At 40.2% G+C, this 16,805-nt stretch overlaps 1 protein-coding gene across 1 annotated transcript in view; it reads right to left on the bottom strand.

Annotated features, from left to right (window-relative positions):
- Window positions 1–16,805, bottom strand: part of Cpsf160 (cleavage and polyadenylation specificity factor subunit 1) — a 265,363-nt gene that overhangs the window by 70,584 nt on the left and 177,974 nt on the right. Inside the window, exons 19-20 of the mRNA XM_080283825.1 lie at window positions 9,442–9,531; window positions 5,648–5,775 (exon numbers count right to left, since the gene is read on the bottom strand). Coding sequence (XP_080139951.1) covers window positions 5,648–5,775; window positions 9,442–9,531 — 218 coding nt within the window. The remainder of the gene's footprint in view (window positions 1–5,647; window positions 5,776–9,441; window positions 9,532–16,805) is intronic.

Genomic DNA, 16,805 nt, shown 5'->3' with positions numbered 1-16,805 from the left:
GTCCTAAGTCAATCTGCAGTGGGTGTAAGTTTACTGAGTGTGGTAGGGAAGGATATATGGAAGAATTATTAAAGAGAAAGTAAGAGAGATATCAGAAGTCCTACTAAGTGATGAACAGGGTGGCTTTAGGAGTGGCAGAGGATGCATGAATCAAATATTTACAGTGAGACAGATAGCAGAGAAGGCTTGTGAGAAGGACCATAAGGTGTTTATGGCATTCATAGATCTGGAAAATGCATACAACAAAGTTGATAGAGAGGGATTGTGGAAAGTTTTGTGCATGTACAGTGTAGGTGGTATGCTGCTAGGTGCTGTCAAGAGCTTTTATGAAGGTAGCAAAGCATGTGTATGGGTTAATGGGCATCTAAGAGAATGGTTCACAATTGGTGTGGGCGTGTGACAAGGTTGTGTGATGTCCCCATGGTTGTTCAATATATATATGGATGGGGTAATTACAGAAGTAAAAACACGAGTAATGGAGAGAGGGATGGCGTTGGTAATGAATGGTGATGGATGGAATATCTCAAATTTGTTGTATGCTGATGATGCAGTTCTGCTTGCAAGTGCCGGACAAGAACTTGGTAGGCTAGTGCAGAGTTTTGCTGATGTCTGTGAGCATCATGCCTTGAGAGTAAATGTAGAAAAGAGTAAAGTGATGGTTACTGAGAGAGAAGGTGACTCCCAGTGTGATGTTACAGTGAATGGTGAGAGACAGGAATTGGTGAGAAAGTTCAAATACCTAGGTACAGTGAACAGAAAAGAGAGGAAAATGTGCAAAAGAAGTTGAAAGTAGAGTGACACAAGGAAGAAAAGTAGCTGGTGCAATGAAGGTTACACGAGGCTTATATAACGGAGTGTTAGTGCCAACTTTAACATATGGATGTAAGACTATGGTGTGGCATGAAAATGAAAAGTCAAGAGTAAGAGCAGTGGAGATAGGACTGCTGAGGAATGTATGTGGAGTACAGAGGGTGGATAGGATATGAAATAATATGATTCGTGAAAGGTGTGGAGTGAGGAAGTCAATGGACACCAGAATCGAAGAGAGTGTACTGAGCTGGTATGGTCATGTGGTGAGAATGGATGACAATAGAGTGGTGAAAAAGGTATATCTGAGTGAATTTGAAGGAGGGAAGAGGCAAGGTAGGGCAAGGAGAAGGTGGAGGGATATGGTGGATGAGTGTGTGAAGAAGAGAGGTTTGGAAGTTGATGAGGCTAAGGAACTGACAGGAGATTGAGCTGGCTGGATGAATGTCGTGAGGAGAAGTGCATGATCAGGGATTTTGGCACCCCTTTTTAACATGGCAGCGTATGGATGAACTAAATCGGATAAGTTTATGTAAAGCTACAGAACGTGATGAATGTTTTTGGCGTATCCGACAGAGCCAGGATTCCGGGGGCTTGAATGATGAATGAATGGAAGCGTGGCCCACTGGACTGGGCAGATTTGGTTTGTCTGGACACTGTTACTCCTCACCATGCCCTTGGGTGGGAAAGGTGGTCTGAATGATGATGATGATGATGACCTGCCATTCTGACTCTTGAATACCATAATACCATAAAGTGATGTAAAATATTTCCCCAAAAGATGCATACACAAGTCCTGCATGAAAAAGGGGAAAATGCAAAAATCCCAAGACGTACTAAACTCCACCTGGATTTAGGAAGTGGCATAAGTGTGAATCCATCCAGTCAGGGAGAAAAATATTGTACAGAAAACAAAAGCAGATAAGGACAAATAAAGGAGGACCTAACACAATCATCCAATAATACTGGGGAAAAAACAATATTAGAGAGGGAAAAAATAGTACAAACATCCGAAAATAAACAAAGGAAGGAGAGAAGAAAAGGTAGGACGAGCAAGCAAATCAGCCCCCAAAAGCCATTCTAAAGGATTACTAGGAAGAGGCTGAAATTCGAACAGGTCTCAGGCGGCAACCAAAGAATGAACAAAGAAAGCAAAAAACTAAGAAGATCTGTATGAGGGAACATAGTGGGAAAAGCACTTGGCAAGGATCACAAAACATTTTCACCTTGCACAATGAAATGGATGCAAGACCATATTGAGGTTGGTTGAGTGGACTTTCTGACCACCACTTGGTGGTGATGAGGGTCAAGGTTCAAATGAAATGTAGGAATAGCAGAAGAGAAGACGAAGAGGAAGTAGTTAATACAAGGAGGGTGGAAAGGTTAGATGAGGATGGAAAAAAGGCAGAATATAAAAGAGAGGTAGAGAAGCGATTGGGTAAATACGATATGGAGCTGATGGGGAATGTGGAAGGCGTATGCAAGATATTCACAGAGGAAATCTGTGCAGCATGTGAGGTGGTGTGTGGGATGAAGAGAAGATGAAGGGCGGTGCAAGGAACAGCATGGTGGAATGAAGAGGTGAGACAGGCTGTGGCACAAAAGAAGAAAGCATATAGTGAGCGGATGAGAAACGGGGGCATAGAAGAAGTTGAGAGACGGAAGAGAGAGTTATATGTAAAGAGGAAGAGAGAGGTGAAAAAATTAGTAAGAAAGAGTAAGAAGAGAGTGGATTAGGAATTTGGAAGGAATCTGAGTGTGAAGTGGAGGGAATGTAAGAACATGTTCTAGAAGAAGATAGAGTTAGACAGGGTGCTAAAGAAGTTAGTCAGGGAGTGAAAGATAAAAATGGTTGATTACTAGTGGAGAAGGGAGAAAAAGTGGGCAGATGGAGAGAACACTTTCAGGAATTGTTGAACACAGAGAATGAAAGTAATGCGAGTATAAGCGACTGGGGAATGGCTGGGAGAAAGAGGGATGTGAGCAGAAAGGAAAAAATCAGTAGGATGGAAGGTGTGGAAGCAATGAAGACAATCAAAATGGGGAAAGCACTAGGAATTGATGGAGTGTGTGGTGAAATGCTGAAGCATGGGAGAGAGACAGTAGTAGAAGGGATGTGGAAGATGTGCAGATTGGCCTGGGAGGAAGGTAAAGTCCCAGAGGATTGGAAGTCATGTATAATTACTCCCTTGTACAAAGAAAAAGGGGAAAAAGAAGCGTGTGGTAATCATAGGGTCATTTGTCTTCTTACTGTGATATGAAAAGTATATGGTAGGATACTTATTGACAGAGTTAAGGAAGTAACAGAGGAAATAGTTGGAGAAGAAAAGGAAGGTTTTAGAAAGGGAAGAGGTTGTGCAGATCAGATATTCATTCTTAGATCTTTAGCGGAAAAGTTTCTAAAGAAGGGAATGAAGTTGTATGCAGCCTTCACGGATATGGGGGAAGCATATGACTGGGTGGATAGACAAGGATTTTGGAAAGTATTAAGAATACATGGAGTATATGGGAAGTTGCTGAATGCCAAGAAGAGTATGTATGAGGGTGCTAAGGCTGCAGTACATGTACAGAGTGAACTGATTGAATTTTTCTATTTGAAGGTTGGATTGAAACAGAGATGTGTCATGTTTCCATGGTTGTTCAATCTGTACATGGATGGGGTTATAAAAGAGATACATGGTAGAGCAGTGGATGTTGGAGCAGCCCTAGTGAGAGAGGGTAGTATTTGGAAACTCTCTGTACTGTTAGCTGCAGATGATACCATACTGTGTTGTTAAGTGAAGACAAAGGGGAACTGCATGGCTTGTGAATGATTCTGGGAGAATGTGTAAGAAATGGAATCTAAAGGTGAATGTAGGGAAGAGTAAATTTGTGGTCTTCAAGAGAAATGTCGCTGAATGTACAATGAGGTTAGATGAGGAGGAAATGGAAATGTGAGTGTGTTTGAGTAATTGGGTAGTGTGATGGGCAAGGATGGAAGTTTAGAGGGTGAAGTGCTTGAAAAGGTACAACAAGGAAGAGAAGTTGCCAGTTCCTTGAAAGCTGTGATAAGAAATAGGGAAGTGAGCATGGAAGTGAAAAAGTTACTGCACGACAATATTATGACACCAACTCTAATGTCTGGAAGTGAAGCTTGGACCTTGTTGGAGGAACACAAGTCAAGAGTGAGAGCTGTGGAAATGAGTTATTTGTGAGGAGCATATGTTGTCACATGGAGTGACAGACTGACAAATGAAGAAGTGAAGGAGCATTGTGGTGTAGATGTGGATGTGACTGGAAGTGTTAGGAGAAGCACACTGATGTGGTTTGGCCATCTGGAGAGGATGAACAGCAGGAGACTTACAAGGAGAGTGTATGTGAGTGCCATGGAGGGGGGGGGGGAGGCCAAGGATGAGATGGAGGGAAGGAGTGGAGAGGTATATGAGAGAGGAGGGTGTAAGCTGGGAGCAGGGCTGTGAAATGGCAGGGGACAGGCCAACATGGAGGGGATTTGTTTGAGGCCACCCCTTACAGGATTATGGCATCTGGCAGCAGATAGATAAATGAGGTTTAGGTACATATATTATTCATCAAAACCCATTATCTCAATATAACCCTCAAACTTGGGTAAAACTTGATAAATCAAGTCTCTTAATCCCATCTCTACTAGTTCCTGGAACTATACAGCCTTATGGTATAAAGCAAAATTGCTTTGAATGACACTGAAATTGAAATTAACATTACTCCACACATGCTAATATGGAAAGGTTGAAATATTTAAATAAAAAAATATGAACCAAAAGCTAATCTTCAACTATATATTCATCACTGTATTTCTTTTTTGATAATTTACTGGTAACTCTCCCTTTCTCCCTCTTTTTCTTTATCATCTCTCTCCCCCCCCCCCTCTCCCTCTCTCTGGATCATCCCAATGTTCCCAAGGTTAGGTTAGGATATGTTAGGTAAGGTTAGGTTAAGTTTGGTTGGGTTTGGATAGGATAGGTTAGGTTAGTTAGGTTATGTTAGGATGCAAAACTGGGGAACATAGGACCCTGTGAACTTAGATACCCTCACTCTCTCTGCAGTCACAGTTATACAGGCAGACAATGCATTCATTTTCCTAAAATAATCCTAATGTATTTCAAAATGCCTTGTTTACCTATCCTTTCCCTATGGCTAATGAGCTTTCCTCTTGGGACATTCAATTTTTTGGATATGGGTTCTCACTCTTTCAATTCTAGCACTTATTATTTGGTTGCAATATTCGCAGGTTGCTTTCTGTTTGTAATTTTCTAAAATATCAACTTCAACCCACTCAGTTGCCTTTTTTTTCTGGCACTACCACCAGGCATTTCATTGTTATGGTCCTCTCACTACCAAGGAGAAACTGAGACTGAGACATTGAGTACTGGGTCAGCAGTAGTCATGCCTCACTTGTCAATTTCCTGTATTAACATGTACCGGTACAGGACAAGTTATCAAAGGCTTGGTCCAAATGGACCAACGTGTATCAACATGTCTAAAACAAGTGTCTGTTCTTCAGATAACACTCCATACTTTTTATTTCATTCTAAATTACCTTGTAATTGCTTCTTTTAACTAATTTACATAAAAATATGAGGAATAACAATAAAAGCCAAAAAAGTCCAATAACCCCCCCCCCAAAAAAAAATGGATTAAACACACACACGCACACACACACACACACACACACAATTTTTTTTTTTTTCCCCAACCCTGCTCAGTATGGAATACTCTGCTTCTCAAGCACTACAGCCTGAAGGGCTAATAAAGGAGAACACTGTAAACAGGAAAACAAAGTCTATTGGAAGTAACTGCTTCAAATAATCCTACAACTGACCAGTAAGTAGTGCCAAGGGCAAGGTAGCCCCGAAGTCCAGAACGGTCACCTTCATATGCAAGAATGACATTTTTGAAGCAAGTGACGTGTTCCCAAAGCTCCAGATTGTAGTCTGTGTTGGGGATCATCTGTTATGCAAAGATGATTATGATTAGTCATTTTCTACACAAACTTTTCATTAGTGAGTCAAACCTTAAGATCTAACTCCATACTGTCCCTGTAAATTAGTGCCTTGAATCTCAAAATCCTATATAGTAACTAATGCCTGGGATCAGTTACAAATATCATACTCAATGAATTAACTACTTGTACATTTATATCACAAATCAATCCTATTTTCTCCCACCCTCAAAAAAAAAAAAAAAAAAAAAAAAAAAAAAAAAAAAAATTGAGGCGTCTACCTATACAGTGATAAAGAGTAATAATCATCATCATCCTAACCCTACTTCCAGCAAATTAATGGGATGGGTAAGATCCACAAACTAGAAAGAGAAGCCTCAAGAGAACTATCAACAGACTTCCCTGTGAAATGAGCCATACATCCATTCATTTATCATTCACTACTTCAAAGTTCTCTGGTCCATCTCAATGAAACCTCTATTAAACTATGAGCTTCATGTAATTAAAATGCTCTTGCAACACTGTGTAGTAGAAAACATCTGTTAGCTGGAAAAAGTGCAACCCATCTAGTCTATCGTCATGTCCACATTTGTTCTGCTTGCATGTGTTGGCCTCAGTCACCTAATGGTGGCTCAGTCACTAGCAACCTCTATTCAGTCCCTTGTCCCTGAGGTCACACTCTATGACTTCATTGTAAGTCTTTTTCAGCCTGCCTCTCATAACTTTACCCTCTGCAACTAGTTGTCACTGTCAGCCTCTCCAGATACCCAAACCATCTCAATCTATTTCATCACAACACTAGCACATTCTATTCCCATCCTTCCTCTCAACTCTTCATTTGTACTCCTAACCCATCCAGGCCATCCATCTGGTCATTTTCATCTTATGTACATTTGAGCCCAGAAATATTCTCCTCCTTTCCTTCCTAAGTCTCACAGCCACAGAGCATTTATACTCCTAACACATGCTGCAATAAAGACCCCTTAGCACTGAGGGAGAGCCTTCTAAATATCAGGAGGAGCAACTACTACCGTAACAAAATCCTCCACACACTCAAGAAACTCCCCAGAATATTAATCCTTTCCTGCATCTCTGTGTTTGCATGCACTCCTTTACACATCGCACAACAAAACCAGCAATATCTTCCAGTCTAACTCTAGTATCACTACATCTCTTAATCCTTCTGCTTTGACAGTATTGCCACCTGCACCAGATTTCATCTCTTTTGCTCTATCTGTATTTACTCCCTAACCCTTGTACTCCATCTCTCCATCTCCAAAACATATCTTCTGCTATTCTCTCATTCTCTGCAATGAACACCAACTCATCAACAAACAATGCCTTCCATGCAATTCCAGTTCTGGAGTCACATGAGACCTTTAAGCACCACAATAAACAATGAGACACAACTCTGACTCCGATGCGCACTAACATTCACTGAAAATTCATTACTCAAACTTTAGCACATTCTCATCTGGGTGCAGTCACCCTTGTACATTGCCATGCCCACTTAGCCATCTCCCTGGACACACTGTCAAAGTCCTTCTCCAAAGCAACAAGAACAAAGTAGTGAGCAACTTCCTCATCCTTTCGATACATTTTTCCTGAAGCTTTCAGGCAACGAATATTGCATCAGTGATCCCTCTGTATGGCATAAACTCAAACTGCACCTCATCAATATTCATTCTTTCCCTTGCCATACTTTCCAGGACTCTCTCCAATACTTATAGTATCTGGTCCAAATGCTTTATGCCTCTACACTTTCCTCTATCCTTGGCATCACCCTTCTCCTTAGACACATTTACAGTCATGTGGAGGAAAGTTTTATGAAGTGGAAAGAAGTAACAGGGTACAAGGGTTTGAGGGTAAATGAGAAAAAACAAAAATGATATCTAAGGATGGTGACTGTACTGTCAAAGCAGAGGATGTGTGGCCATCTGCAATTTGCTACAAGTGTGTGGAAAGTAACTTCATCTTGTGCAGTGTTCGTGATAAGTGGGCACATAAGAGATGTAGTGGTATTAGAGGAAGGCTGAGAAATAATGCTGATATGTAGAGGAGTGCATGCTGAGATAGACAACTGGAATAGGACTGATCTTGACGTGGGTCTCTTGACTATGTGGAGGAGTTTTACTGGGGGGACACGTTCTGTCCTGGAGGTAAGGATAGAGCTAACTCTGTCGCTAGGGTAAGGAATGGTTGGATGAAGCTCTGGGTGTTGCTTCTCCTGACACTGAGAGGGCTCTCCCTCCAAGTTAAGGGGTACTTGTATGTAGCATGGGTAAGGAGTGTAATGTTGTATGGTAATGCAACCTGAACAGTGAAGGAAGAGGATATTCGTAAGCTCAAACACAGAGAGATGATAATGATTAGATGGATGCATGGTGCAACCTTAAATGAAAGGCCAGGGGGGAGGGGGGGGGAGGTGTGCTATGCCAACTCTGTGCCTTCTTTACCCCTGCACAGTTATTGACTTTATACACGGTTTTATTCACCCCTGCGTACTGTACAACTCTCATGTGTTGGAAGGCTCCCCACATACAGCTCTTCCAACAAGGTGAAGTCAAAGGCTTTTTGTCTCATTAACTCTCCTCTTCTTACTGGCTCCCTCCAAACTCTGTTTCTTCGACGCACTATTGCATCTTTATCTCTTTTCTATCACTACTGTACTTCAATAGCCACTGCTGCTCTGAATTGTCTGCATGCATCCCTTCACCACTACAGTGGGTACATAGCACCCTTCTAGCAACAAACTCTCATCCCTTTTCTGTCCAACTCTATAATGCAAGAAAGATGGAGGCACTCACCATCCGCTAACTCAATCTAGTACTGCTTTCGTGTGACTGCCCTTTCCTTTCTTCCTTCCTTCTTTCCTTCCATCGTCTTCTGGCTTTCTTTCATTCTTTCCTCTTCCTTATGCCTACAGTTGACTCTACACTCCCTCTTCTGTCTTTTTCTTCCTTCATTCTTTCCTCTTCCTTCTGCCTATGGGTGACTATACTAAGTGACAAGCCAAATGGTTTCCCGTACACCAGGAAACCATTTACTATGCTAGGTGGTAACTATATAACCAAATTATGGTGCCTGGTGGTTTAGTGGGTAATTAAGATGCTCCAATCAGATTGAGCCTGTACAGGTTTATATCCATGGAATGGATGGGGTTTATTGCTCATGTGATGCCACTCAATGATATGTGAGGCTGGTCACTCTCATTTTAAATGTCAGGACCACCTGCTTAGCACCAGGCACCTATGCTTCTCATGATGCAACAGAAGATCAGATGATGATGATGGTTAACCATTACTTCCAGTCCTTCATGTATGCAACACATCAACTCTGAAACTGTCTTCCTACAGCCTATGATCTCCAGTCTTCCAAATGCTGAGTGTCCAGGCATCTTGAAATGAACAAGTCTTGAATTTGGCTCTCTGTTATCTTGTTTTTGTTTTTTCTAGGAAAGAACAATCTTGTGGGCTCTTGGTCTTTGGTTCCTTCTTCCTTGCAAAAAAAAAAAAAATCCATTCATCTACTGCTCAAGGTCTCTACCACCTCCTCTCTCTACCCCTCAAATTACTGGTACCTACATTCTAAGACACCATATATAATCTATTTCTATCCTTTGCCAATTGATGCAGCAACTCCTAAAACATCACACATGGTTTGCATCTCTATACCTGCCAGTTGACCGGTGAAAACAGTTGTATGGAGAAGGTCGGTGCCTGAACCTGGATGAAGCGTTCATCTCTTTCCTCAATCACTTCTTCCTGCAGATGATAAATGGTACATTAAATAATGATTATCACAGCACAATGTGAATTAATGAGTATATGTAGCATATTTTCTAATAAATATTTGGAAACAAGCACAAACATGAGCACATGCATATCATTATAATCTCTGTGTGAATGAACTTATTCCAAAAAAATTTTATTCACAGATTCCATACCATCATGGCAGAGTTGTCCTGGTCAAAGTCATAAATTTCTCCTAAAATATATATGAAACTACTGCAATTACTGCAGAAACTCATAAATTTGCAATATGATACTGTGGAGTTGTGCTTACCTCAGATTTTTTAAAATAACAAAAACAATGAAAAAATATTCACAATAACTACAAAATTCCCATATCAATTTATCTGATGCTGAATCTGAAGGAGAAAATAAATTTCAAACATGCAGCACAGTGTATCATACTGTCGTTTCATTTTCATTTCATTTTTAAAGGCTCCAACACGCTTGCATGCGTCGGCCTTGGTCACCTAATGGCGGCTTTCCACGCTGCACGATCCATTGCAGCCTCCCTGTTCAGTCCCTTAACCCTGAGGTCACACTTAATGACCTCATCCCATGTCTTTCTTGGTCTACCCCTCATAACCCTACCCCCAATATTAACACTTCTCACCTTCCTCACCCAATTAACATCCCCCATCCTCTCTGCATGTCCAAACCATCTCAATCTACCTCTCCTCATCACAACACCAATACACTCCAGTATAGGACTATATGTGAAAACACACAATTCAACTTTAAATCAATCTGTAATCAAAGCACTTAAGCCATATGAGACAGCCCTAAACCCACGATGGCATTATCTATTACAAGAGTACATAACCCTATAACCACATCATGGATTTCAACAATACAGCATTAGTATGTGGCTTCTTCCAACCAGAGATCTACCACTGTAAACACACACACACACACACACACACACACAGACACACACACACTGTCAGCCAGGGCAACCGGACGTGTCTCGACCATCTCTCAGCTACCGCTGCAAACCCTAAGTAGTTTTCAGGAATTATGTTTGTCCTGTCTCCATTGGTCCTGTCTTAAGTTTAAAATATAGTAATTTAATATAGACTACCAAAAATGTAAAGAGCTATTGTCAGTGAGTGTACATGAATGTCTGTAGTATTTTCAGTAACAGCTGTTTAGTGCTGTAACCAACCTCAAACATGGCTGACAATGCAAGTATCAAGGGACCTGAATTTCCAGGATTTGACAGAGAAACAAATGTGATGGATTTGGTTAAAACATTGATTATGGGGATTAGTGAACTAGAAAAGAAAGTGGAGGATCTAGTATTAAGAAACATGCCTGATAATAAAGACAATGCTATACGGAGTCTGATCCAGGCCAATGAGACGGTGAACCAGGAGATCGAGAATTTGAAACGAGAAAATATCAAATTAAGGAGAAAACTAGATGACAGCAGTAACAAAACGGAGAAGGTGAGTAGTGTGTTAGAAGAGCAAAAGGCAAAGTGGGCACATGTGGAAGAAGAACAGAAAGAAGTGGTTGGCTTAAGAGAAATCATTCAGGAAGAAAGGGAAATGAACAAGAAAAAAAATGGAAGAAAATGTGGTGAAAATTCTGAAGAAAAAAAGAGAAATGAGTGAAAGAAACTGTAGAAAGGAATAGATGTGTGGTAATATTTGGAAACTGGGAGGAGGAAGAAAAGGTTAGATCTGTAAGACTCTAAAGAGACACGAATCAGGTGAGAAAAATACTGGGCAAGATTGATCCCGAAGGAAACAAGTGGGAAAAAGAAACTGAGGAAGTAAGGAGGATAGGGCTATATAAGAAAGGGGAAGCAAGACCCATGACAGTTATCATCAGAAAGTGTAGTAAATGATATACTTAAAGTGACCTGTAAACTAAGTAAAGAGGCAGGGATGGAAAATATTATAGTAAGAAAAGATTTGAATGAAGAAGAAAGAGAAGTTTTAAAATCTTTGAAGGAACAAGTACAGTAAAACCTCGATATAACGGACTTCAATAAACCGGAATTCGCTTTTATCAGACTCGAGGAGCTACCGGACTAAATTCCTATATATCGGAAAAAGTCCGATAAAGCCAGAAGCAGTTTGGACTGCCTGACCACTCCAGCTGTGTTCACCACACTAAGGTAATTAAAAGACATGTTCATCCGTGCACAGCACACTATTATTATAAATATTATACCATATGATTAATGTACGGTACTGAAGTTATAACACAGAATGATACCGCAATGGTAGTCAAAACAGTTTAAAAACTGTTCATGCGATCCGGACTAATGTCTGATATATCGGAAAAAGTCCAGAGTAGCGAGAGGAAGTCCGGATGTCACTTTTATCGGAATTTCGCTTTTTTTGGAATGGTTTGGGACCCAATTAGTCCGTTATAGTGGGGTCTTACTGTAAAGGAAAAATAATGACAAGGGGACAGAGGAAGAATGTAAAACTTTTTTTTTCGAGAGTGATGGATATGAAAGTAAGGAAGTGGTATGTGAAGAACTAGAAGTGAAGGAAACAAGGGGGATGGATATGAATACGAAAAAGGGAAGAATGAGTAAAGTTAAACCCAGTGCAGTAAATCTAAGAATCATGTATAGTAATGGAGACTGGTTAATATCTGAGAAAGGGGAAACTGGAGACTATATAAATGAAAATAAACCTGATATTGTTTGTTTGGTCGACACTAAATTCCCCCGAGGTGTTGACACAAAATTATTTGGATGGAACAATTATAATATTTGGAGGAAGGATAGAGAAAGTAAGTTTGGGGGAAGTATAATGATTTTAACCCATAATGACTTAAGAGCAAAAAATATAGAAATTGAAAATACCATGGCTGAACTTTTGGGAATTAAAATAGAGGACATTTATGGGGAAAAAATAGATGCAATAGTATTTTATATGTACCCCAATACTAAGGAATGGACAAAAGAAGATTACAAATAATTAATAAGAGAATCCATTAGTAAATTAAAGATGTTAATTGAACGAAGAAACAGAAGCAACTTAGGATTGGATGATAAATGGATGGATGGATGAATAGAATAGTAATAATGGGAGATTTTAACTGTAGAGAAGCTGACTGGGAAAGTATGGATGCTGGGAACAATGAGGAATCATGGGGAAATAAATTAATGGAACTGGTAATGGAAAACATGTTAACCCAATTAGCCTAATTAAAGAAAATACAAGAATTAGGGGTGACGAACCATCAAGACTCGACTTAGTATTCACTAAGGACCCAAATGATGTGAAGAATACTACCTACCAATGCCCGGGAAGGAGAAAGAGACAAAAAACACGGAGAAAATAAATTCAATTATGGGAAGGCAGACTTTGTCTTCCCTGAGGAGCTTTTTCCAAAATGTAGACTGGAGTAAAATGAATACGATCACAAATGTTGATGAGAAATACTGTATGAGTTTTTGATAGAAGTATATAAAACAGGAGTTAGTAAATATGTCCCAAAATTTTCCGCAGCTGTGGAAAGGAAGAAAGAATGGTTTAACAACAGATGTAGAATGACACAAGAGGCAAGAAAAAGAGCATGGAATAAAGTGAGAAAAAGGTATAATGAAAGGGCTTGGGAGGAGTACAAGCAGGTAAGAAATGAATATGTAAAGGTGTGGAGAGAAGAAGAACGGAAATATGAAAATGATATTGTAACTAAATGTAAAAAAGAGCCAAAACTATTTTATAGGTTTGTAAATGGTAAAATGAAAGTTAAGGACAGTATAATAAGATTGAGGGATGGAGATGAAACTTACAAAAGAGAAGATGAATTGTGTGAAATAATGAACAAGCTGCAGTCAGTTTGTGTGTTGGAAGAGGAATTTAGGGAACCTGAAATAGAACTCGGGGTGACGGGAATGGCAGAAATTACAGTCGACGTGAATGAGATGCTGCAGCTGATGAGGGATTTGGATGTGAGAAAAACAATGGGAGTAGATGGTGTGTCTGGATGGATCCTGAAGGAATGTGCGGACCAGTTAGTGTGGACCGTTTATATCATCATCAAGACCTCACTGGAAAATGTAGTTACCTAAAGATTGGAAAAGAGCAAAAATTGTGCCAATTTTCAAGAGAAGAGATAGGGAAGATCCACTCAATTACAGACCAGTATCACTTACTAGTATTGTTTGTAAAATCTGCGAGAAAATTATTAGAAAAAGATGGATAAAGTACTTACAAGAAAATGGAGTGATAACACCAAGACAATTTGGTTTTAGGGAAGGATGATCATGTGTTACTAACTTATTAAGTTTCTACAGTAGGGTAATAGATGTCATACAAGAGAGGGAGGGATGGGCAGATTGTGTCTATCTCGATCTCAAGAAAGCATTTGACAGGGTGCGCAGTAGGACTGCTGTGGAAGTTGAAGACCTTTGGAGGGGTGCATGGGAAACTATCAGAGTGGTTGGGAGATTCTTTGACAGGAAGCCAGATGAGAACAGTCATAAGAGACAAGGTGTCACAATGGAGAAACGTGACTAGTGGAGTACCCCAGGGCTCTGGCTTAGTCCCAATAATGTTTCTGATATATGTAAATGATTTGCCAAAGGGCTTGAATAGTTACATGAGTATGTTTATAGATGATGCTAAAATCATGAAACATATTAAAAGTATTGATAGTTGTAAAAAACTGCAAGAGGACTTGGACAAACTCCACAGCTGGAGCTAGACTTGGAAAATGGATTTAATGCCAAGAAGTGTCATGTGTTAGAAATGGGAATGAGTGAAAAAAGACCGTACTGGACATATAAAATGGGCAATGAGATAATTAGTAAAAGATGAGAAAGATTTGGGAGTGCTTATTCAGGATGACTTGTCACCAGAAAAGAATATAAACAAAATCATTGGAGGAACTTAAGGATTACTGACCAACATGAGAGTGGCTTTTAACTATATGGATGAGGAAATGCTGAGGGAGTTGATAGTGACCATGATAAGACCAAGACTGGAGTGTGCAGCTGTGGTATGGTCACCTCACTTGAAGAAGCATATTGATAAATTAGAAAGGGTTCAACGGATGGCAACAAGGATGATACCAATCTTAAGGGAACTCACCTACGACGAGAGATTGGAAAAACTGAAGTTTCCAACACTGCGTGAGAGAAGGGAAAACAGTGACTTGATCATGATATTTAGAAATGTAAGAGAACTGGAAAGGGTGGATAGAGAGGATCTTTTTGTGGTGGATGCTGGAAGAACAAGAGGCCATGACTTCAAGTTGAGGAAAAATAGATGTCTTAATGATATTAAAAGGTTCAGTTTCCCGAACAGAAGCATAAGTATTTGGAGCAACTTAGACGAAGAGGTGATGCAGGCAAGAGACATTCATGTGTTTAAAAGTAGACTAGATAAATGTAGATATGGAGACAGGGCAACATGAGCTTAGCTCAATTCCTGTACTGTACACTACAAATAGGTAAATACACACACACACACACACACACACACACAAGCATTAACACATACACACGAGATGAACTGACGATCGTATGTGTCCCAACCACCTTCTACTGATGAACTTACCTTGAGTAGTTTTAGGAATTTTGTTTGTCCTGCCCACATTTTTTTTTTTTTTAATTCTCTAACATGATGCCTGTTGTAAGTCCAAGTGATCATTATCTATAAATAATTGTGCACACATAAATATTCTCACAAACTTTTTGGAACCAGCTGACCACAGCAGTATCAAATATGGCCACCAACATAAACAAAAAACTGGCAAATTTGAATTTCTAGGCTTTGACAGTGAGATCAGTGTAATCAACATGATCAAAATGTTGATAATGAGAATCAGCAATACAGAAAGGAAAATGGAAGACGGAGTTTCATGAGAAATGTTGGAAATGAATGAAAAAAAAATTCAGAACCAGACTGAATCAGCCAAAAAGGCCAATGAAGAAATTGAAAAACTGAAGCAAGAAAATATTGAACTATCACAAAAATTAGGGTAATTCTTTACCAAATGGGCATGGCAATTCCACCCATACTGTATCATAACAAACTCACAATCTCAAGGTAAGTAATATGGGTACATAAGCAACATGGATAGTTAACTGTTCCATTGTGACTGCAAGAAGTGACTGGAAAAAGACAAAATACAGTATACCTATTTTGGGATGTTGGAAACGATCTGGTTGCACGCGGCAATGTTTACCGATGATCTCCCCAACTGGCCAAGCTGTTTACCAACCATTGCTCCCACTGGATGCGTCAGTGAATCCCATTTCAGAGCAATGGGAAACTTAATGATTTAACCAAACCTAACCTAACCTAACCTAACCAAATCTAATCCAACCTAACCTCACTTGCGTTTGACTACCCCCCCTGGGGGTAGGGTTTTTTTTCAAGAATACTCCCCCAGTATCCATGCTTGTCGTAAAAGGCAACTAAAAGGGTTGGCGGAGGGTTAGTGCCCCTCCCCGGAAAACAACTAACTAAAAAAACAAACAATAAGCCTCGGACAAGGACTGACCAAACGATGACGACCCAGGACCGGACAAAGGACTTGAAAATGGCTACGTGGAATGTAAGGGGAGCGAATGATGAGGTGAAAGAGAGAGAGATTGTCCAGGTGCTTGAGGATGCGAAAGTGGATGTATGTGGAATAACTGAAACAAAATGGAGAGGAGAAAGTGTGAGAGAATGGGAGTATGGATGGGGTATATGTGCAGGAGTAGGTGAGAATGAGAGGTCAAAGGAAGGAGTATGTATAGTTGTGAGTAAAAGATGGAAGAAGAGCATAAGACAGTATGGATCAGTTGGGTCAAGGATTGTGTGGGTAAAGTTGAAAGTTGGAATACAAATGTGGGCGATTGTGTGTGTGTATGCGCCAACGCAAGATCGTGCTAGAAGAGTGAGAGAAGAGTTCTGGACAAATGTAGAAGTGTGCATGGAAAAGTTTGGAAGGAATGAGAGAGTGTTTTTGATTGGTGATATGAATGGTAAAGTTGGGAATGTGAAGGTGGATGGAATAGTTGGTGAGTGGGGTGTGCCTGCTGAGACAGATGAGAATGGGAGTGCGTTGGTGGACATTTGTGCTGGGAGGGGGTTGGTGATAGCCAATACCCTCTTCAGGCATAAAATGATCCACAGGTATACATGGCGAGTGATGAGAAGGGTGGGTGGTGAACTGAATGAAAGGAAGGCAATGATTGATTATGTGTGTGTGGATGAAAGGATGCAAAGATGTGTAATGGATGCAAGAGTTTATAGAGGTTGGGGGAGTGGACTTTCTGACCA

This window comes from Coenobita brevimanus, chromosome 98, assembly GCF_032717465.1.
Source record: "Coenobita brevimanus isolate Jiangsu-jjx chromosome 98, ASM3271746v2, whole genome shotgun sequence".
Lineage (NCBI taxonomy): Eukaryota > Metazoa > Arthropoda > Malacostraca > Decapoda > Coenobitidae > Coenobita > Coenobita brevimanus.
Note: the sequence above shows the minus strand (reverse complement) of the source record. Positions and strands in the feature narration are given on the sequence as shown.